Raw genomic sequence first — 24,041 nt, 5'->3', positions numbered from 1 at the left:
GGGTTTATGTGTGTCTGTGTAGGGCATGTACCAGCAGTATCGCGTGTTGTGCATCTGTGGGTGTTTGGGTGTACATGCTTGTCCCTTTTTGGGTATGTTTGCATGCGTTTGCCTTAGCGTGTGCAAAATGGACACACGTGCAGAAGCTGAGTCGATCAGACAGCGCATTCAGTCCAGCCAGCAACATCCTGACAGCACGGAGCTGAGCAGCATCCCTAATAAAGCTTGCCTGCTGCATCTCCACGCACACACGTACAGGCTTTGATCTACTATCTCATGCTGTCATACTTGTAGAGTGGACGTCATGCCAAATGAAATGGATAGATGCTTGCTCTTCGGATTTGTTCAGGCTAAATAAGGACCGCACACTCCAGTGGCTAAATTAGCTGCCTAGCATGACTATTAGAACTGTACTGCGGCAGCCCACAAGTTACACAAGCAGGCTTCTTTGAATCCCAGTGCGGGAGGAAAATGTAGGCAGGCACATTTGTATTCTGGTATGTCAAAACCAATATTAGTTGATTGTAATACTCAAAGTTTTTTGAGTCTAAAGCTAAATCAGACATTCCTGTTTTTAACTGTTCAACTGTTTTTAAGTATAAATAAGTCCACAATTAGGAAAACGTCAGTACCAGTAATTCACTTATATCAATAACTTAAGTTACACTTGTCATTTCAAATGTCGGGTACTTGTATAATATCCAGCTGCAACAAGTTAAAACACTTATATCTGATCCGGGATCAGGTGAAGACCATAACAGCTTGACTTGCCCTCTGTTTGATCATATGTGTTGAAGTCACTGGAGCTGCTTCTTCCTGACTCTTAGTCTTAGCTAAGATGTTGAGAATGACATTTCATTTCAGTGTATTTTAAACATGGCTGCCATTATCCCAAAGGATGGAGCCTGTCAGTGGCTATTTCCACAGACCTCTTACTGATGTAATTATACATGGGAAGATATTACGTATGTGCCCTGGAAAGGCAGATGCATGTGCACCTTTTTAACATCTGACAAGAATGGATCCCAGACTACCTCCTTAGGCGGTTTGAGCAATCTCATTTCTGTCTGGCTTGAATCGTTTTGTCATGCAGTCATTTATACTGTCATACTTTTTGGTAGCAATGGATGCCCAGTTCACCAAGATGCATGGAGTGAAAAGAGGCTAATTATTGCTTCTAAAATAGAAAGCAGTTCACTTTGAAATGCTGCTTGTTGTTTTGAATGTTGTGCAGAACTGGTCCAAGGCACAAATGTGTAATTGGGTTTAAAGCAAATTATCACTGAATTTAAAAAAGCATGTACACTTAGTCAGACTTGTCTGGACACATTAGCATTCAAACTTGTATTTTGTGGTCTTTCTGCTCAATCTTCTTAATTAGATAATGAGAGAGGAGATGTGAGAAATTAGGCAAAGAGTGTGAGAGAGAGTGAAAGATGGGGACAAATTGAAATAGTTGAAATAGATTAGAGGAGCCCACTGTGGGCTTGGTTTTGCTGAAGAAGATAACAACTGAAGTCATTTTGTCTCGCTGTCGTACTCTGTGTTCCTCTGCCTCAGTGCTGCCTGCCTACAGTTGCTGATACTGATGGAGCATTGACCTTGGCTCGTGGTGTGGTGGCAAATTTGACGGTGACCTGATCTATTTTTAGGCCTATCTATATATCTACTGTGCTGTATGTGTGCCTGTCTCTTGTACTCACTGTTCCGACCTCCTTGTCTCTATAGTGTAGACACATGACTCAAATAATGTTAGACGGGCCAGCAGTTTGTCCGCGCCATTCCACTGTCTTCCACCTGAATGGCAGTCATTCAGGCGGGTGGGTCTCACGTGCAGCTGATCTGATCGCCCCTCATTCCTTCCACTTGGGTCTGAATCACTGTGTTGTCTGGGTAGATTCTCAGTGATAAAATGAAGCCCCTGTGCAGCACCTGGCAATCTGTTTACATGTTCAGTTGTAGGCATGTTTCCTCCTCAGCAGTCTTACATTTAGACAGAAATTTAGTGGTTTTATGGAAAGGGGTTTTGTGGGTTGTGAGAGCGAGTTTGTCACTGCTTATGTGCGCAACTGAAAGACTCAGTGCTGAAGACCTGTTTTTGTGTGACTATAAATGGATGTTTTGAAAGTTCCTCTATATATTTCAGTAAATTTTATATGTGGTTTGACTAGCCCACGCCCCTCTATCCTCTGCTGTCCCTATCCTCTGTCTCCCTCCCGAGACGTCTCTGGTGGGGAAATCCTGTGGTTGCTCCGATTGTCATCTCAATTGTCTTCCACTGTTCACCTCCTATATATAGAGAGCTCCCTCACACTGTTTCCTCTCTGTGCTGAAGGTCATGATACAGACACAACAATCTGACATGGCGCTGATGAGCAAATTTCATCACCCCCAAATCCAATTTTGCCCCCTTAGGCATTTGAAACAAGACTAATAAGTGGCATAGATACTTAATTTATTTTCCTCCCTTCCTGTTTATTGATTGCTCATATTTTACGGTGGCCAGTTTGCAGGGATATTTGTTGTGAATTTATTTAGCATGACCTAATTCTTGATAGAAAATAAAATGTTACATAGAACACTTATTTAGCAAAGAAAAATCTATTGGCATCTGCTCTCACTGTCTTTTATACACACAGCATTACCCTCTGTTAATTACTGACACACACACTCTTGCTCTCCTTTTCCTTACTAATAGCCCCAGTATTTTCAAACAGTAAAATTGACTCAGTTACTTGACTTCAGTATCAGTAATACTGAACCTATGGTTAGATCTAATTAGGCTTAGACACAGTTTTCTGTCCAAAACACTTAATTCACTGATATTAGGTAATAATTACTTTACATACGCTCTAGATGCTTTAGCCCCTCTAGCCAGATGCTTAGCTTTAATTGCTTTGTTGGGTTCCCATCTGTTTTCAGAATGCCTTATTTGTGCAAATCTGCTTCCCTCCAGACTAAGTCCTCCACAGATAAGGAAATACCGTAAATGAGGCATTTCCATTTATTATTATAATGATGTTCCCAAGGTCGGAAAATGGCTTAGCTGAGGCACTTATTACCCTGGGTGTGTATCGTCTACCACAGAAAAAGAGGTGCAGTTATCAGTGCAGTGAGGTTTTTCCTAGTTGACATTGTCGCAAGCGTGAATTCTGCAGATTACAGCATTTAAGTGTGAAGTTTGCAGTTACTGGTATTATCCCTGTGATGTGGGAAAGTTACTGTGGCATAATCTACCCACAAGAAAACAATGCTGACACTAGAACTGACCCTTTGCTTTGCCGCCCCACCTTTACTGTCACTGTTGCTTAGCCTGTCTCGAGCTTTCCGTTCTATTGTAGAACACATACAGTTTACAGTGATAATGATGGAAGATGTATCGCTCAATATTCTCAGCCATTTTGGAAACAGGTTATCATAAGGAGGGCTATTGATTTTGGCAGCTTAAGTGACAATTTTGACCAGCGTATTTTATTGTGGCTTGCTAGCTTGCTAATTATTGTTAGCTCAGTGAAGTTGGTAAAACCCTACATGTCTGGCTGACTTGTTCTGAACTGAGAACTCTTAAATAGGATCTTAAATATGTACTTGTCAGTCTTCATTCCCATTTGCTGTTGCCTCACGTTCCCTGCTTTGCTCAATGGAAGTGTTTTTTTCCAGCAGAAATTCACTCCTCATGTCTTTGTCATAATAACCTGTGGATGGCCCACCAGGAATGACGCTCCTTTTAACCTTTAAATGCTCACTGATCTGTCCAGCAATAAATGTGTCGCGGGAAGTTGTGGAGGTGGGATGACCCACATGCTGAAGTTAGAGGTGTGGAGACCCAGTGTATGTGGTGACACTCCAGTAGCCACGGGTGCTTGGTCTAAAAAGTCCGGCACACTACTGTGGAAGCAGACAACGTGCAGCCTGTTGAGGGAGTCGGTGTCTGTGATCACCTAGATGTCTCATGTCCTCGTCAAAACAAGGGCCCATCCCGCTGTAGCCTCCCACGCTGACTCAATCTGCTTATCAGTGAGGTCATTAGTCTCTTAACTGCTATCTAGGTGTCTGCCTGCTACTGCACGGCCGCTGTTTGTTCTCGCAGCTTACACCATTGGGCCTGAGCTCACGGATAAGTCCTAAATGGATAAGGCTTGAGGCTTTCCCTCTCTGGTTAACTCTTGGATGGATCCTTTAATTGGCTGGCCAGTTAATTGAATTAATGAAAATATATGGATCTAGTGCCATGTCAGTCTATGAATGAATGCCAGTAGTCTTGTTTATTCTGAATGTTGTTTTTGTGCTTTTAGAAGATTATTAGTCCATTTTACTGAGAGTGCTTGTGTAGGGAAGAGGAAATTTTGTAGAACATGGAGCATCCTCTGTGCTTATCTTCTGTGTGTGTTATATAATCATGGATATTCTGATAACAACATGTAGAAGACCCAGGCCCTGCCCTGATGTGATCTCTGTTTATGGGCGACCTAGCCTAGCCTTACCACTGTAACCTCACTTTGAAATATGATTTCATTATAATTTTTTTTTTGTAGTGGTCACATGACTACCTTCCTCCTGCTCTGAACAGGCAGCGCGTCCTAACACGCCCTGCTGTTTCCAGATGCATATTTTCAGGATGCTTTTGGTTACAAGTCCCAGCACTGACACCTTTCTTCTGGAGGTTATAATTAGTAGCCAAGCTAGTCCTTTTTGCAGCGACAGGGCCTCGTTGTGGCCTAGAAAGTGTCTGTTGTGCATGGCTGCTGCAGAGGGGGAAGTGTATATATAGCGTAGCACTTCAGTCCCCTCCATTTATTTTGGGAGCTGAAAGTGGTAATTTAGTGGTTTTCTCCAGATTTCAGTGTCAGTTAACTTCACAGTCTGTCTATTATTTGTTTGTAAGGGGAGAGGCCACCACCTGCACTGGAAAAGTGATGTTGCAGTGTTGTGGTATAAGCTAGGAGTTAGATTTTTAATCTTTTTAGGTTACAGAACTTATAACCAATGATTTGCTAAAATTCTGCCCTATAATCTGATCTCATCCCTGTGTGTGAGGACACACAAATGGGATATGTTTTTTGATCTTAAAGCTCTTCAATTTGTCTTTCATATACTGAATCAAAAATGCCCCAGAAAATTGTGTTATGTTGTAAACATGGGGGCTGATACACTGCGTAACTTTTGGCAAGTCCTTAAACATTTTTTTCATTAAAATGCTGCTAACTGGATATTGTTAAACTCATTTCCTGTTTCATTGTCATCTGTCTGAATTTGATAGTTTCAGTAACACTGTATGGCTGCATGTCTGGGTGCATGTCCAGCATATTTTATGACACATAAGTACTGACTGCTACCGTGGTGTTAGCGTGTTGTGCATGGTGGTTCAACATTTTCTTCATTGTGTGAATGTTGAGGATAATTTGGGAACGTAGCAAGCTACAACTTTAAAGCAGAGCCTTACTGAGAACAAAAACTATTCTCTGTAACAGCAAACAATCTAAACCAGGAGCCAAGCTGGAATGTGCTTTAGAAAATGTGTCTGGTCTTGGCCTGGTTTTTCTGTCATTGTCACCGCATTGCCATAGCTTCAGGTCCTTCCTGTCGGCCCCAGCTTGAGCATACCTACCTGGGCAGGTTTCCAGAGAATGAGAGGGATCTTGGGTTACCTCTGTCATGACACATATTGCCACAGGGTGCCCGCAGCTGAACGCATCTTCATGTTGAATAGAAAAGCCCTGGATCATCTGTGGAGTAATTGGCACTCTGGTTGTTTTCTCCAGTAACAGCAGTGGGGGGTGGTGTATGTTCGTGTCTGTCTGTGAATAGTTTACCTTTCCATTTGTGTATAAGTAGATAGTGTAGCTTTACTCTCACAGACATCTCAGTTTTTCTAAAATACCCCTCTTTTCACTCCTCCCAGATCTTTTATTTTCTCTCTGCTCTCAACTCCTTTCTTCACTGCTCCTCCCCTCTTCTCTTGACACCTCCCAGCCTATCTCCCCATCCTCCTTTTTCCTCCCTCTCTGTTGTTATGTCTTTTCCTCTCTCTTCTCTTTTCACATACCCTCTGTTCACCTTTTTCTTCAGTGTAGTTTTTCTTCCAGTGTTCCAGCCCTCTCTTAATCTGCCTCTACCTCCTTTACCTGAGTCTGTGCTAGTTCCATCAAAATTTACTTATTATTGTTATATATATATATCGCTATTGCTTTAAAGCATTTATCCAATGCCTAGTGGATGCTTCCATCCATTTGGATGGATCCATTTATAGTATGGGTGGTCCCAATGGGAATCAAACCCTTAAATGGTGCAATGTCAGTGCTGGGCTGTACCAGTCGAGCCACAGAGGGCCTTAGCATGGTAACAACCCCCCTCATTTTCCACAAGCTGCCGGCATCCAGAGAGGAAAAAAAAAGAAGTCAGGGAGAGGATGAGCCCAGAAAAGGCAGTAGGAGACTTGTGCTATAATATCTGTCAGGATGTTGTGACATGTTGGTGCTGGAACATCACTGGCAGTAAAGTCTAACTTTTGTTTAAGTGATTGGTGACTTAAAGTTGATTGATCTTGAAATTTATAAGGTGCTGCGGCAACTTGACGAGGTGCCACAGCACCGCTGCATTCTTGTATGTGCACTGTGCCAGCTTAGAGTTTTACACACTCGGTATTGGAAAATGCTGTCTGGGTTGCTGAGCATTCCCACAGCACATGCCCAGTATTCCTATCTCTGGCTCTTTTAACCACCCTATGGTGTTTTTCCCTTTTGGTTGAAGTGGGAGCTCTGGCCTGTGAAGGTGCTCGCAGGCTGCTATAAGGTCATTTGTTCCTGGGTCTGAGAAGCAAGTGTTTCTGCTGGCAGTAAAAGCAGAAGATTTGTACAGCTGTCAGTGTCTGTTTCTATGGTGGCCACCTCCAAAGCCTCATTTATTTTATATATATATATATATATATCCCAGAATGTTGTTTATCTATTTATTATTGATTTATTATAATAGCGTGTAACACAATCAGGATTAGCTATGTAGCGTGAATTGTGCAGCACTCCTTTGCTTGACATCCTGCTGTCTTATCACAGTCATCGTTCTGTTACTATCAATACCCGGCAGAGGAACAATGCAGCACCTGGTGCTTCCACCACCTACAGAGCGGCAGACAGTAAAGAAACCCAGCCAAGCTGGGTAACATGGCCTGGCAGGCTTCTTTCATGCTTACCCTTTATCTCCAGATGGTATCAGGAGGCTGTGTTGACAGAATTGTTTGAATCAACTTTTCTGCGACAAGGGTTGAACAGGTCGATGTGTGGGCTTGGAGAATTCTTTGATGTACTGGGAGCACTTCCTGTTCAGACAGCTACAGACAGCAGAAACTGATGTAGCCCAGCCCATCCAAGGCAGTTTTTCTCACGTTGCTGGCCTGGGTGTATGCTCGCTGCAGCAGTGCTTGAGCTGTAACACACACTAGAGCTGATCTATTGTTTTGTCAAGCCCTGCCTCCCTCCTTTTCTTTGGTGTTTGTGGTTTCTTAATATTTTGGGAACATCCTGTTTGTGTGTTTAATGCCGCGGGGCAAGGATTGTTTAGTTTAAGGCCTCTGACCATTCCTGCCCTCTTGTTAGTGTGATAGGACAAGAAAGATGGACTGAGGCAGTGGATGAAAAGAACAACTATTTCAGTAAAAGAGAGAGGAAGCTAATGTAAGTGCTCACACTGGAGAACTTAGAAGGAAGGAGTGGGAATGTAGACAAGGAGATGAATGGATGGATAGAGAGAGAAAAGAGAAGGGATGGCAGAGAAAAGAAAAGTGCACTGAGGGGAACTTGAGGTTGGCCTGTGGTGGGGTGGAGGAGGCGGGGAGGGTTATTGCAGACAGACAGCACTGGGAATTCTGGTGTCGCTGGTGTGCAGCCTAGCATTAAATGCAGTTGAGTGCTCCAAGGCATGTTTACATGCTATGTAAATGATTCCCTGTTTGTCCTCCATGAATTTCCTGTGCTTATCAATGATTTAATGGCATACCCCCCCACCTCTCTGACAGTTTACATTCATCATGCAAGATATGTGTTAGGGCACTGTCAGTGCCCCCTGGCACAGCCTGTGGGGATCAGAGAGCTGTGCACGTGACACACGAGAGAGGGTGAAACACGGAAAAATCTTTTATTGGAGTTGGTCGTGCCTCCCTCCACACATCTGTTGGGAGAACCTCTGGCTGTGACATAAAGGGGCCTGGTTCTATTTCCATCTGTAATTTAGGTAATTTACTGGATGTTTTTAAGCTACTTGCAATCGAATTGCTTAAAGGGCTGTGTTTTTGAAGTGCCTCTGGCAATGAGTCACTTTCCCTTTTAAGGACTATGTTATTAGAATCACACAGGTTTAATTTTTTTTTCCTTCCATGACCTTGTTGTGCTGTTTATTCAGCTGTTACTTTGTTGCATTTATTTAGCCTTTATTTAACCAGGAAGTACTTTTGTAATAAAGCATTTGTTATTTCTAGAAGGCCAAAGCCTTGTATTTATAGAAAATTAGGACATGACGGATCTGGAACAGTTTTTACCTTAGATATTTTTTTCTTAAAAAAAAAACAAAAAAACAAAAACAAATGAACGCTTAAGTCCTCGTATGGCAGCTAGGCAGTTTTAAATATTTTTTTTGGAATCGTATTAAGCAGCCTAATGCACTTTGTGTCGGGAGTGATGGGATGATGGGCTGATTGCTGGTGCAGACCTTGCTGTAGCAGGAAAATGATACAGGAGTTGGTTTCAGGGTTTCTGCTGACACAGTGGCACCGAAATGTCACATACGTAACCCTTTTGGAATCAGAAGGTAATGTAAAAGACAGACTGGCCGGCAGCGTAATTTAGGAGAAGCCGGTGCCATGTGACTCACAGGAAACTGCATGCTGGTACATTTACATTTATACGACTTGTACAAAAAAATAAAAGGGAACATATTATGTGATTATTAAATACCAGATTCTTAGGAAAACAGGGACTCCAAATTTTTTTTTCTAAATCAGAAAAAAAAAAATCAGTCATGATTGGCCATTTATGACCCTGGCACAATCATAGGCCAGAGTTATTCAGGCCTATCATTTGCTTCTTTTTAAGATGCAGAGTATTTCTTTGGCAAAGGTTTACACACTCTAGGAAAACTCCCAGCCTGCTTATGAGGTGTGATAAGTTCGCCCCCTCCAGTGGTTCCTCCACGGTCAGAGGGAGGAAAGGCCATCCCCAGGTCTCTTCCTCTCCTCTCTGCTATTCTCCCTCTTCATGTCAGACCCTGGAAAGCCACTCTCCCTTTCTCTCCATCTCTCCGTCTCCCCTGTCTTTCTTGCAAGCGGCATTTTTGTGTCGTTACCTCACTGTGGTTGTAAATAATCCCCATTATGGCTTCCAGATGTCCCTCCGTCCCACTCTGGATTTGGGGATAGGGTTGGAGCGCAGTGGGGGTGTAAGGGTTGGACACTTACTGTAACTGGCTCAGCTGCTGACTGGGTCTGAGTATGTGATGCTTTCTCTGTCTCTCAATCGTCTCACTTGCTTCCTCCAAGTCCTGCCCAGTCTCACTTTCTCCCACGAGTTGAATTTGATTGCTTTTTCCTTTCTTGCCTGTTCTGTCTCCGTTTCTCACGTCTTTTTTCTCTCATTGTTTTTATCCCACAGTTGTTTTATGTCCTTCTCTATTTTGTCATTCTTTAATTCAGAGCAGAAGCGCTATGGAATTGTCCGTCCATTCAGCCGACACCAAGTCCTGCCTCCTCTATAGCCATCAGTCGTCTCAGAATCAGCTGTCCTTTCAGTATCAGAGATCCGTGTGAAAAGCCAAACTATATAGACATTATGGACTCATATAGACAGACTGATATGAGACATACCTGCAAAAATTACTGAAATAGTTTTGAGTTAGGCTGCAAGCCCTGTATACAGGAAGAATACAGGTATCTTATACAACAAATATGTGTAGCTGCCGCATAAAGAACATTTCCTTTACGGTTGGTGTGGATTCATATAAAAGAAGTGTGTCTGTTCTGTGTAAGATTGACAGATGTCAAAAACGTGGTGTGTGGATTGTCCTTTGGTCCAGCTCCAACATCACTCTTTTTCTGATGCCCTGCATAGCTTCCCTCTTCCCTCTGACTGAAAGGCAGAAAAACACATTGGCAATATGTAGATACTTTGAGATGCATGACTCACATGTAACATGCGCAACTTAGCTCTGAACCGCACACAAACAGTTCCTCTTCTACATACATATAGTATAAAATAGACACACAGGCACACCAGTGTCGGGAACAGTTACTTTTGAACATGCCCTGTGGTTTGTGTGCTTGAATGATTCTGAAGGCAGAGCTACAATTTTCTCTTTGAGAAAACATTGAAAAGTCATGTAACAAACACTTCCGGTCAAAAGTTTTTAGAACACCCCCATTTCTTCAGTTTCTATTGAACTTTAAGCAGTTCAAATCCAGCAAATAACTTTATATTGTAAAAAGTGATAAGCTGAAGTTTAGGTCACCTGTTTCTATTTACAGAAAAAACAGGCCTTCATCAGGGATTAAGAAGTTGCTTAACTGACAGCTTTCCTGTAGCTATGCAAGTAAATTAAGTAGGAATTTTTATTATTTATCTGGTCTGCACTTGAATTTCAGAGTACACTGAGACATTACACTGAATAAATTGTGTGTTTTAAAACTTTTCACTGGTAGCGTATATGAAGCCTACGCTGTGTGGGGACTTTTGACTTTTATGTCCTCTGCAGGGTGTCAAACACATTTGTTCTGGGGCTTAGGATATTTGACAGACTGTATGTGTCAGGTGACTATATGTTTGTTTTTTTCTGGAATATGATTGAAGTGGTGGGTGTGCCATTTTGCACTAAAGAACACAGAACATGTAACACACCCACAGCAGTGTCAAGAGTCAGCATGTTGGCAATGTAGTGCAGTACTTAGAGTAGTTTGTATTTTCAGTGTTCAAAAATACAATGGAACAAGAGGGGGAAGTAACAAAATTTATCATTGTGAAAATAAACTATTGTAAGTAGCTGATAAATTAAATTACTTTTATTACAAGAAACAGTTTAGCTATTTGTAACAATGTAAATCAACCTATCATTGAGTCGGACACAGACACCATGCATGTATAACAGACATTGTACACACATGCACACTTACTTTCACATGAACACACCCTAGAGACATAGCATGGCGGAGACCGAGGCTGGGGCCTGTTGTGAGCACTGAGCATATCATTTGTGGGCCGGCTGCTAAGGGAACACACTTGCCTGTAGTTACCAAGTTTCACACAAAAACGGTTCTGACTTTTCTTGTTGGTATGGAGCAAGATGGGCCTGATAAGTGCTCAGCATTTTGGGTTAAACCAGTCTGGCTATGTGGATTAGCTGGCGTCACTCATGTTTTTCCAGTTTCACTACATCCTAAGGCCTACTGCTGAACATGTGTGTATATTTTGCATCGTACAATTTGCAAGTGTATGTGTATCTTCTAGTGTTTTTGTTTTTATGTGTGCACTCACAGTGTGTGGATGGATGTCTTCCCCACAAAGCACGCAGTACATTACTGTGACTGACATGTCATCTTTTTCCAATCTTGGCTCACTTGCCCTACACATTGCAACACCCTCTAAAAACAAAGAGCTCCAGTCATGCTAAAGCTTGGATAGCCACCTTCCCAAGCGTTGCCAGGGGTTCCTACCACACCTTGTCATAGCAACCGTTGCTATGTTTAGGCCTACCTGTATATTTTGCGTGTGAGTAAAGATGTATGACCAAACTGTATGGTATTTTTTTTTCTGTTGTTTAAAAAAAAAGGGTTGTTGCATGTTTCTATGAAGTGATCTCAGCTAAAGGAAAAGTACAGACACATTGATCCCTGGGTAAATGTGGGTGAGCTTAGTGACTATAGGCAGTTCTTGTTTGAGTCACTGTGTTTTACATGCTGACCCTGCATACTGACATATAGGCCTAGTATTTCCAAAACACTCTAACACACACACACACACACAAACACACAAACAAACACTCGCAATTGAATTCCATTTACAAATGACAGACCAGGATAACATGTTAAAAGCTGCTGTGTGCTTCAGTAAACCACCTGCTGTTGGAGTGATGTCCAATTATTTTTACTCTTCAGCCATTTGTTTAATCTGTTTGGCTGTGGTATTTCTACCAAGGCCAGAGGAAGACACAGTTACCAATTATGTGTCAGATGTAGATGTAGGAAACTAGATCTAATTGTGTGTATGCGTGCACATACTTGCATGTGTCTATGTTTGTTTGTGTGCTTTGTTGTGGACAGGGCCTGTGGGCTCCTGGCTCAGAGATGAAAGACATTTCTCATGTGGCTGGTTTAGTGGAGCTCCTGAGTCAGCGTACAGCTACTAATCAGTGTTTTCTCCCTCTCAGCTAGCCTGGCTCTGTTCCCCCTACTCTCTAGCCTGACTTTTACAATTAAAATAAAAATAAATAAATAAATAAAAATCACAAGTAAATTGGATGTATGTTATGTATTTTAGCCTTTAGCCATAGGGTTTAAATCTACCAGGGACCAGCTCTACCTTGTCTTCCAACAGCAGTGGTCTGTTGTTGTTGAGCACTTTGAGTATAAACACTATTGAACCGGGATGATAACAGAATGGGAAACACCAGCAGGATTCAAGGTTTTGTCTCTAAAGAGTAGATTAGTTTATATCAGTTACTAGCCTCTTTTACACAGCCTGTTCAAGGCAGGAATGTTGCCCTTTTATTCCGCCTTCCTGTTCTGTTTAAAAGGTACAAACATGGAATAGGGGGTGGGGGGCATTGTTGTTCTGGCCATAAGCCGGCAGTGGATCGACGTCTGTGTCAAAGTGAGAGCCAGGATGGTGGGACAGACACCGAGGTTGTTGTGTTACATGTCATGCTTCTGATTTCAAAACGCTAGCATTCTATCTAAAATCACACACTGGGGCAGCATTATATTTGTTTGTTTGGTTGGTTCAGTGTAAACAAGCATTGCCAGCATAATGAGGCAACTATGGCAGGATCTATGTGTAAAAGAAATTACTGTAATTCCTTAGGACAGATAAGGAGGGGTAAGAGGGATAATAAGTCTGTGTGTAGTTTGTGTGCACAGTGCTGAATTAATGGATCCCTACTTCTGAGATAACAGCATTTATTGAAATGGCTCCTATCAGTGCAGGATGTCCATATAGGCTTCTTGAACAGGTATAGATCTTGTAATGCAGTTAGCTTAGCAGCGTTTAGTCATCATATTTTAAGACATCTTGGCTATTAATGATATTCTTTTATATAAAATAAATACTCAGCACTCCAGACAAAAATTAGAGGACTATTACATTTAGGTAACAATCTAACAGACTAAAAAACAGATATTATAACTATATTCTTCTTATTTTGCAAGCTATGGAAAAGTGAAACTGAAGACAATTCCAATTCTGTTATTAAATGCTGAAAAACGGCCTTATTAAATAGATTTGATCTCTTGCCTAATCGTTTGCTTCTCCAGCATAATTGTGTGGCTTTGATACGTGAATTAATATGAATCCAAAGGGATTTAGTTGCTTTAGTTGCCAGATATTAGCTTTACTCTGGAAAACATGCCGTGTCAGGTTAGAACACTGGCAGAGATGGAGAAGAATTGGATGTGCAGTGGAAAGCCAAATGGGAAATTACCACCAGCCTCGAGCCAAATGATGGTAAATTTGACTGGTTACACGTGTTAACCTGCGGTTAACCTGTCCTGAATGCAAGACCTGAGATGATTATTACATCTGACAATACCAACGTTTTTTTTTTGTTTCTAGCAATGAACCATGGGTCCTTCTTGGTCATAATGTCATGTGTCTTTCTCTGTCCTAGACTGTTTTTTGTGTTGTTGTGCTGTTTGGTAGTTCGATACTGCATGAACCAAGGGAAATTAGGATGCACTCAAACACTTTGTGAGAAAGACCAGTTCACTTGTTTGCCGTCAGTTTTGCAGACATGGTGATATTTTCGCCAGTTGCCTCGCAGCTGGCTCACCACCTCAAATGCAACAGGATTGATCACCCAGTAGACATAACGTCAGTGTCTCTGGTCTATTTTCTCTTTTAACTGGTCAACAGGGAAATTAATGATACAGCTAATCGTTTTTCCCACGTCCAGTGTTTCCCAGCTTTACTGACTGCGATGGCTGAGTTGCCTGGTCTATAGTAATGCCTGCCAGAACATGGCACGCTGCACTGGCCCGTACTTTCCCTCTGCCCTGCGGTCATAGCAGACCAGTCGAGCTGTCAGGGAACTCAGGAGGGCGTGTGAGAGAGACTGAGAGCGAGAGGTGGTTGACTTATGAGTGGCCTGTTTGTTTTATTTCGACAGGCATTCCCTGTTTCACAGCGTCCTTTTCCTCCACACTGGAGGTTCTGTAAAGTCATGGCAACCGGATGAGTTTAGCATGATGTTTGGCCAGTGAGGGGCTGCAGACGGGCCAAGAGTGTCAGCTTGGCTGTTGGTCAGCTCCCACACACACAAACTCACACATGCTTCAGCAGTTTGTATAGCAGATGAAGATTGTCTTGTGTGTGTGCTGTCAAAAAGCACTAAAACACAGCTTAAATATAGACAGACAGCTCAAACTTTTTAAAATATGTAGTTATGTTTCTCTGTCTTATCAGAAAATCAGTGTATCATTGTAACCAATATGCTGACCCTGGTGAACTTGAAGCCAGTCCAGGTTATCCTTGGCATGCAGGAATCATGTAAACCAGGAAGTGGTTGAATAGCTGTCCACAAATGAGGGAAATGCTGACTTTGTCAGCCATAGATGGAATCTGTCTAGCTTTGTGAGAGAACGCTGGCGACCCTTGCTGATCCCGCCCAAGGCCCTTTTTCCACCAGGAACCATAACTGCAGGGGTAACAATAGCTAGCTTTATCATTCAGCCTCTCTGTGTCCGGTGTCATGTGCTATAAAGAGGTCCAGGTGGTCACTAACACTTTGATAATGTTCATTTAGAATAGCATGGTAGCCTTTCATGAGTTGTGGGAAAAAATGGTGTGTCCCTGGTGGGTTACCACATGACTAACACAAGTATGTTTCCATAAGCCTGGGTCATAGGATAAAAGTATGTTTTCTCATTTTGGGTTGCTCACACAGAAAATGCCTGAGCACTTTCTGCCTGGTCATGACACAGTTATATTCAATTCCACCAGCGGGTATTGGTGGTTTTGCTGATTCTGATGCTCTGAAGAGAAAAATGTAAATCATAGTCAGAGTTTACTCCAGGAGAGTGGTGAGAACTCCCCTTCCCCCTCTGATCACAGCCATGGTTGTTAGTCACTGTGTACTTCAGCTTCAAGTAGAAGCAGACTCTATTGGGTTAAATGTGTCTAATTAGTGATTATCATACTAACTTCAGTCTGGTGTCTGATGTGCAGTGCAACTGAGTCATTTTCTTTCCTCACACACTAGCATGGGTTTATAACCATATTGGCTATTTGTCTCTACTTTTCTTAAAACTTGTAAAAACTTAAAGGGTTTACTTTTTCCCCGACACTACAAAGTGCTTCCCTGATTAATTACAATGGATGAAATGTGCAGTGCCATCGATCAATCAAATCAGCAGCTGATTTGAATCGAACAGATCCTGATGCATCTCTTTTCCCTGAAGCCTAATAACCCTGATATTATACTTGTGTGTATTATTTCCTCTGACATTTGTGGAAATGCTGTCACTTTCAGGCAAGGCCCCTTCACTATAAAACGCTGTGGGTAGCTCTGATAGTCTTGGTAGTCAAAGGAGCAAAATGGAGTCTTGCCTGGGTGTACTTTCTATTTTCCTGTGGTGTCCATATTCTGTAATTCACTCAGTGGATCCTACTTATATTCTTCACCTCTCTCCAATGTTTTATGACAAAAATGTATGATTATATAACCTGCTTTAAAGTTAAAAAAAAAAAAACCTGAGCTCTTTGGTTCAAGTCCTATTTATATGTATATATCAATTTTGATTGATTTTTAACTAACTTGTCTTCTGCCTTCTTCCTTTCTACAGCCAAACCCTTCACATCCAAAGTGAAGCAGATGCGCCTTCATAAAGAAGACTTTGAGATCCTCAAGGTGATTGGACGAGGAGCCTTTGGAGAGGTAATATACCTTCTGGCTTTACACTCACCTTCACCATACAACAAATCATTAATATACATATTGAGAAATTGCAATTTGGTTTCCCCCTTTTTCTCTTTGCGTACAAGAAACAGGAGTTGTAGTTGGTTTGGGGCATTTCCTTATAGGTACGTTATCTGCAGTGTATGTTTTTTGTCCACTTGTCTGTTTTGAGAGGGGACATCTCAAAATGTGGAACTTCTTCCTTCAGGCAATAATTTTGCGGTATGATTCTGGGAAGATACCTGCCAGTAAAAGGCTATTGTCTTGTGTCCTTATACCTTCATACCTGTGTTATAAAAGGCACAAGTGTTGTTGTGTTTAATAGCGGATTACTTTCTGCTGCATTCCAGCAGCAGTGCGTAGTATTGGTCTGCCACATGAGCATGACTCTACTTGCAGCTTGAGCAAAACTTTCTAAAAACTTCTTTCACATGTAATTCATGAACAGAAAACGAATGAGAGTGTCAGTGAAACCATGTAGTGTGGGTTCACGTGTTTTTGTTTGTTCAGTTTTCTTTTATATGTGCCCGTAGGGAGGGTGAAATGCATTTGTCACTGGGTTTCAGGTAATGATGTCAAAGCTGGGGAATGTTGGAGGGACAGGTATTGTGGTCCTGAGCCAAGTCTCTTATGTAATATCAATGTCCTGCAAAAACCTTTTATCTTCAAGCTGACAGTTTTCATAATTGCACAGAATTATGTTGACTGTTTGAGACTATAAAGGTTTCAGCATTGAATTCATCATCTGGAGCCATAAGGCTCACTTCTAAACATTTGCCCTCTGAAATTGTTTTCCTGCATCTGTACAAACAAGTTTGTGAATTCCTTTTCAAACACTGATAAGTGGAGGGACACAGAGAGAAGTTAGGAAAGTGATAGATTGATAGATGGAGATAGATTGGACACACCTGCTAGCATGTAGCAACAAGGACAACGTACTAATGTTCTCACTTGAGCCACTGCAAGGACTGCTTGTATGAGCGTGTGTGTGTTTGTGTGTGTGTTCTCAGTAATGTGGTGTGATCCATGAATGGTGCTACCTTCTGGTAACATTCCAGTGCCCTTTCGCTCCGCCAGCTGTGCTTGTACGAGTTTTACATGACAGAAAAATTAAATTAGCTTGGGAGACATCATGATTGTCCCATGGCTCCACTTTTTAATCACCTGATGGAGACATACTTGGTACATTGTGTACATTTTTTAAATGTAACCATGTAGCACATTTAAAACATCCGAGTATTAACCAAAGGCTTGTACAGTTTTTAGTTAAAGGCCCAACAATGGCAAGTAAAGTGGTAAAGGCACAAGTAGTAGAAAAGGTATGAACAGCAACAAGGAATGGCAATGATAAGATACAATCAAAATATGTTCAAAAATGTAAAACACAATAAAACTTGTAAGCGCAGGGTTGGGTACAGTCCCTGTGGACCGGCAGACGTGTGGTCGTCCATATATTTAAAAATGGGAATTGGTGGGTGGGCTCCAATTATTAGGCTATCTCAGTGCTCTGCCTCTCCTGAAAAACTTTTGCCAGGGTGCTGGAAAGGAGGTGCCAACGGATTTTTGAACCTTGGGTCCAGGGGTATCAGTGTGTATTCTGACCTGGATATGCAAGAAACTCTAAATGTGTTTTGTGGACATGGAGAAGGCTGTGTCTCTCAGGGCGACCTGTGGGGGGTACTGCGGGAGAATGGGGTACCAGAGTCATTACAACGAGCCATCCAGTCCTTATATAACTGGAGTGAGTGTTGTGTCCATATTCACAGCGGGAAGTCAGACAAGTTTCCAGTTAATGTTGGTCTCCAGCAGGGTTGTCCCTTGTCACCAATTCTACTTCTTCCATCTTCCATTGGAGGTTTTCCAGGCATGTCCAAGCGGTAGGGGGGCCCTGGGGGAGAGTATGAGAACATAAATTTCTTCAAATGTGTAACCCCTGTTACCTTTAGTCACCTGAGAGGTTTGCAAACTAACAATCACATTTCAGTTCTTTTTAATGGCATCACAAAGTTAGGATTCCAGTTGAATGAGTGTATTAACAGTCATCTGACCTGAGGTCAGACCTTTTGGGATGGCCTCATGAAAATTTACAAGGGTGTGATTTTTTTTTTTTTATAGTCCCTTTTGATTTGAGATTCTTAAGAAAAGTGTGGCTGAGATAAGAGAACAAGGAGTCACAGAGTTAAAAATGCAGCAGACAGAGACAGACAGATGGGAAGACGAAGACACAGGAAAACAAAGTAAAGAAAAAATGCTTGAGAGTCAGAAAGGGAGGTGAGAGAGCTCGAGTGTAGGATGTTTTGATGTCATCCTCCCATTGTCAGCAGCAGGCGGAGATATGGCTCGGGTGCGTGACGTTGTGGAGTTCATCTGATGAATGGACCAGTGTGTACTGGCCTGCTGCCTGTGAGAATGCTTCCATTAGGACTCAGTTGCCTCTTCACCAACACAAATGGCCCAAATGGTGCTCAATCTGCTGGAGCTCACCGGATCGATGCAAACAGTGCCAGGGTTATAGGTTTGGTTTCCAGTGGCTGACTTTGCTAACGATGGATGTCATCATGGTAACTGTTAAGTTTCTCCAAAGTCACTGGCCATCAGTCAGTGTTACATGTTACTATACTGCTTGTTACATTGGGTCACAGCCACAGTCAGCTGCCACGTGCTTGTAAATGTGGCCTTGGCAGTTGAGTTTAGCAGGTCTGAAGCCATTTTCAGCACGTAGCTAGCATGTTTTCAGTCTTTCTTTGGCTCCATGTCCTTTGGAAAAATCAGATTAACTGTTGTGGTTTGTTTCATGTCTCTTCTCAACGGATAAAATCAATTTTGAAGGCACAGTCGATGCTAACGGATGTTGCTAACAGGTCATCTTCAGTGGCAGCACAAAGTAAAAAACATTTACAATACATACTTTATCCATGAGTATAGACAAGAATGGTGCATTAAACTCTTCTTAGTCTTGCGTGGGCCCTATAGTTGACACCAGGTCCAAGAGGGAGGACAAGATTAAGGAAGGAATGGTAGAGAGAGAAGAAAGGAGAGATGGAGAAGAGGACAAAAACAGCCAGGCTTTGCCAAGAACAGTGCACTCCCCCCTTGTCCTCCTCTCTTCCTCCTCCATTCCCCCTCTCCTCTGTGAGGGATCACTAGGGGAAATCCAAACACTGCAGGAATGTTATCATTGTATTGCATTAGCAGCATTCCCCAGCTCATTTAATAGACTACAGACCCCTCTGTTGCATAGGGCGCCTGTGTTTGTTTCACTACTCGTGTGTGTGTGTGTGTGTGTGTGTGTGTGTGTGTGTGTGTGTGTGTGTGTGTGTGCACACTGGATCTGTGTGTCCACAGTGCACTTAAAAATTCCTGTCTGTCTGTTTACTTGTGTGCATTTTCTGTGTTTCTGTATTAAAGAACCTAAAGAAGATCACCATGGACATACATTTGCATGACCATGGGCTTCGGGCTGGCAGCTTGCAGTGGTTTGTCACTGCAGCTTGTGCAGCTCCTTTTTTGGCAAAATGTGAAGCCCGAGCTGAGGAAGTTTATCACTGTAATGTAGGGCTGACCCGAATACCATTTTTGGGGCGTGGAGTCTTCACTGAAAATGACCCGTGAATTTTTGAAGTTATCACTGAGATTAAATGTCTGTCTGAGAATAACTAATAATAATTAATGCTGATGCATAATGAATGATGTTATATTTCTGTTTCTTATTTCACAGGCTATTTGGAATTTTTCTGGCAGTGCAAATATAATAATAATACTAATTTAAAAAAACGCGGTGCGCGAATACCGATTTGGACGTCAGTTACCATGGCAACGGTAGAGGTTTCAAAGTAAATGCTCCAAAATTATCAGTGAAAAGAAAGCTAGCAGTTGTTGTGTTGTTAATATGCTACAAGAGGTTTTGAGAAACACAGTGTGAGAGTAAAAACTGCAGTTGACAGGGTAACACTAGTAGCTGTTAAGATCTTCAGTATTTACTTAATTCAGTCCAAGTCCATTGCATTGCTCACTCATTGATTGGTTTGGTTTAAACGGTTTAGTGTGAGATTGTAGTGGAAAGGTTGGACAGTGCAGTGCCTCATTGTAGTGTTAAAAAGTAATTAATCAGTCTGTTTCAAGTCACTCACGTCAAGTATACTGTTAATTTCACATACTTTAGGTTGTAAGTGTCCCCCATATTGATTGGTGTACACACACAGTAGCTGTGGACATACATTAAATACATATGTTATATGTGCCAGATCTGATGACAGATTTAGGTTCATTTTTGTGTGAGTAGGTTGATGGTCTGAATGAAAAAGGGATACACACTGGAATTTAAATCATATTCTGCTGATTTTTGACAAAGGGCTGTTTTGTAAGTTGTTTTGCTTTTTGTGCCTTTTGTTTTTAATAGTGACTATAACATCAATAATCCGTGATCATCAAACTCTTTCTAAGCTGTCCCATCTGCACAAGCCTGTACATCCACTATTGTTTTGTACTCATGTAAAAATCAGTGGACACAGTGATTAGAGGAATGTTTTTTTTCCCTTCAAGATGCATGAATCATATTTAAGTGTCCAGCTGTGTGAGGCTGTGTGTGTGTGAGTGTGTGTGTGAGTGTGTGAGTATGGATCCAGGTGGTGTGCGTCTGTTGGCCTTTTAGGTCAGCATTTTAGTATCTATGGTTACTTCCTGTCCCTTCCCCCTTTCATCCTTTACCTCCCCTTCTCCTTCCTCCTGTCTCATTTCCTCTTTCTCCTTCTTCTCTCCACTCCTTTTCATCCCATCTTCATTCCCGTCAAACCCATCCTGTTTCATCTTGCAACTCATCTTTATTTTTTTTCATCCACATCTCCTTTTCCTTTCCCATATATACAATTTTCTCTCCTCCTGTATGCAAATTGCTATCTTAAAGTTTTGCATCATTTAAGATTTTCTTCTTCCATGTTCTGTTACCCCATCTTCTCACTTGGGATAAAATTGTGGTTACAATTGTATCGTAAATTGAAAAATTGTATAAATAAGTATTATCATTATTTATTGATTATTTTTTTTACGGATTTTCTGAAGTAATTTCTGCCATAAATCTGTCTGAATTATCTGATTTATTGTTTTCGGAACTATTGAAAAATGATCACGGTTCAGTTGTTGTCCTTTTTCTTTTTCCTGTTACCTCAAGGATAAGATATTAAATCTGTTTGGTATTTCCCTGTTGGTCTGTGTTTTTTACATGCTTCACATTCTTTTACTGGCTTTGCTGTCACACAAATGATTAAAACGTTCTAAACGATTAAAACACTGCAACTTTTCTTTCCCTCGTTCAGGTTGCAGTCGTAAAAGTGAAAAACACTGACAAGGTATTCGCTATGAAGATTCTCAACAAGTGGGAGATGCTGAAGCGAGCTGAGGTGAGTATCACTCACTGATTCTCCAGACTTCTGTTAGGGAACTGGTACTGGTTACGGATACTGGGCCAGATCAGCAGTATGGAGAGATATATAAAGAAATAATCATAAGGATTGATGATTTATTAAAAAAAGTGTCTGCCGCCAAGAAAAACCTATAACTCTTCGTTATCCACCTTCAAATCAGGCATTCATTGATAGATGTCTGCAGAACATGTCGCAGCCTGAGCTGCACAAGCTGTTGATGCATGTTTTTCTCATCGACCTCTTCCTGACAGTCTGACATTCCTGTTGGTCCCCTGGGTTCTCAGTCTTCATGCCTCATACGTCACAGGACAAAACTAGTCCCTGCTGTGTGTGTGTGTGTGCAAACGCCCGGACATGGGAAACAATGCACAGCAACAAATGTGCTGTGGACAAGTCATACTAAAAACATGTAACTGCCAGTGTAGACTGAGAACATCAAAGAACTGGGGATGTTTTACATATTGACGTTCACACATTCTTTCTTTCTGGATATAAGATTAGGTATCATATTGTCCGTGGTGTTGATTTATGTTCTCAAATGACCATTTATTTATACTAAAATAATCTAAAATTTGATTTACTCTACTGTGTACTCACTTTGTGAAGCTGATTGGTAATCTGTTTCATTCTGAGGCATTGTAGCCTGAGTAGTTTTATTTTCTTTTCTGGTCAGGTCATTTAGACTCCCAGAGCAGTGAGAGGTCAGGGTATGTTTTGAGACCTCACATTTTCTGTGCATGCATGTGATCGACTTAGAAAATAACCTACTGTTCAGCTGTGGAAATTGTCCTCTGTAGACTTATTTTGGTTTCAGTTTAAGTCTGTCAGATTTAAACTGACACAAGGATCCAGCTCTGCAAGTAATGATCTTTCCTTTTTATGCCTCAGCTCCGTAGATAAATGTGGCCGGAGGTGTTATGTTTTACGGGTTGACTGTCGTATGTCCCATTCTGGTGAACACGATATCTCAGTAATGCCGTGAGGGAAATTTTTTTTTGCCAAATCTGGCAAAATCTGTTTATTTGGTCTTAAGGATGAATTGGCCATTACTCAAAGATTCATACTTTAAGTATGACAAAATATCACACAAAGGAATTGATGACATTTTACATCCAAAAGGTCAAAGGTCAACTTCACTGTGACATCAAAATGCAAAAATACTTTTTCTGGCCAGTATTCAACAGCACAAGTCTTCACTACATATATGAGTCTGGGCAGACATGGATTTAAACTGCAACTTGACTGGTTAACGGAGGCATACAACCACAAGGTGGTAATTCTAGTTTCTGCTGCATTACTGGTGCAGTTCCAGTACATTTCTCATGTGTTGTTCTCTTGTTGAAGCACTTTTAGAATCCAATCAATGTTATTCTTAACAAAGAAATCAGGTGTCTGTAGAAAAATATTAATAAGCTGAACAATAAGTTGAACTGTCCTTTAGCCAAGACACTGAATCCTTGTGAATGCCAGGCACGCAATTGTGTAGAAGATCCTGACCTAATGGATGGAGCCAGAGGTGTCACATAGTATATTACACTAATACATGCATCAGTGTATGTGTCACTCAAATAACCTTAAATTTGATTTAATAAGAAAATCCTCTCTCATAGAAGATAAAGTGGTGTAGGTGCAACTTGGTTGGTAAATATGGAGGACTGACACCTATGCTACGACTGAAAATTGAATTGCCATTCTCTTATATTGTTGCCAGTACATGTGATGTGTAACTTTTGTTAAGTATGTTTATTGTGTCTTTGTTTAGACGGCATGTTTCCGGGAGGAGCGAGATGTGTTGGTAAATGGACACTGCCAGTGGATTACCACCCTGCACTACGCCTTCCAGGACGACAATAATTTGGTAACATAGCATTCTTTTTCTTCTTCTCTATGTAAATGTGTGTATCATGAGCAGGAAACTTTTTTTTTTCCACCCACTACAATGCAGTAAGTGTTCTTTCCATAAATTCTCTGCCAGGTTTTTAACCTTACCTTTTCTCAGGAAACTATAAACCTTATCAGATGAATCAGACTCCTTCTGAATATAACCCCATGTTGCTTCGTACATTTCAGCACATCCACATTTTGGTACTTTCCAAAGTAACACCCAGAGCTTTCTTTTGAGTAGCTCTACTTGCTACTCTCACCATTTCATTTTAGAATACAGTACCTCTTCTGCATGATGCCTGGTGACCTGCCAGACGCTGACCAGCACATTCAATTCTTACCGCAAAGCACAACATGACTTAGAATTGTAGGACGTTGGGCAACGCAGGTTAACATGGCCAAAACAACATTAACGTAAAAGACCAAAAGAATGAGTTTGGAGCTAGCTGACTGGTTGTGAGCCAAGCTCTTCCTTACTTCCATTAGCTGCTGGAGGCAATCATACTCTAACCTGACAGTCTGCCCTCTCTCTGTGACCCTGAGCTCAAATGCCAGGACTGCTTGTCATTCCATTTCTCACATTCTCACAACAAA

General features: G+C 41.6%; 1 protein-coding gene across 6 annotated transcripts in view; it reads left to right on the top strand.

Moving 5' to 3' along the window:
* Positions 1 to 24,041, top strand: part of cdc42bpab (CDC42 binding protein kinase alpha (DMPK-like) b) — a 68,359-nt gene that overhangs the window by 10,076 nt on the left and 34,242 nt on the right. For all 6 annotated transcript variants that reach the window (XM_041063862.1, XM_041063865.1, XM_041063863.1 and 3 more), the window contains exons 2-4: positions 16,031 to 16,122; positions 21,456 to 21,539; positions 23,326 to 23,421. In XM_041063862.1, coding sequence (XP_040919796.1) covers positions 16,031 to 16,122; positions 21,456 to 21,539; positions 23,326 to 23,421 — 272 coding nt within the window. The remainder of the gene's footprint in view (positions 1 to 16,030; positions 16,123 to 21,455; positions 21,540 to 23,325; positions 23,422 to 24,041) is intronic.

The sequence above is a fragment of the Toxotes jaculatrix genome, chromosome 19, assembly GCF_017976425.1.
Source record: "Toxotes jaculatrix isolate fToxJac2 chromosome 19, fToxJac2.pri, whole genome shotgun sequence".
NCBI lineage: Eukaryota > Metazoa > Chordata > Actinopteri > Toxotidae > Toxotes > Toxotes jaculatrix.
This window is presented reverse-complemented; position numbering and strand designations above follow the sequence as displayed.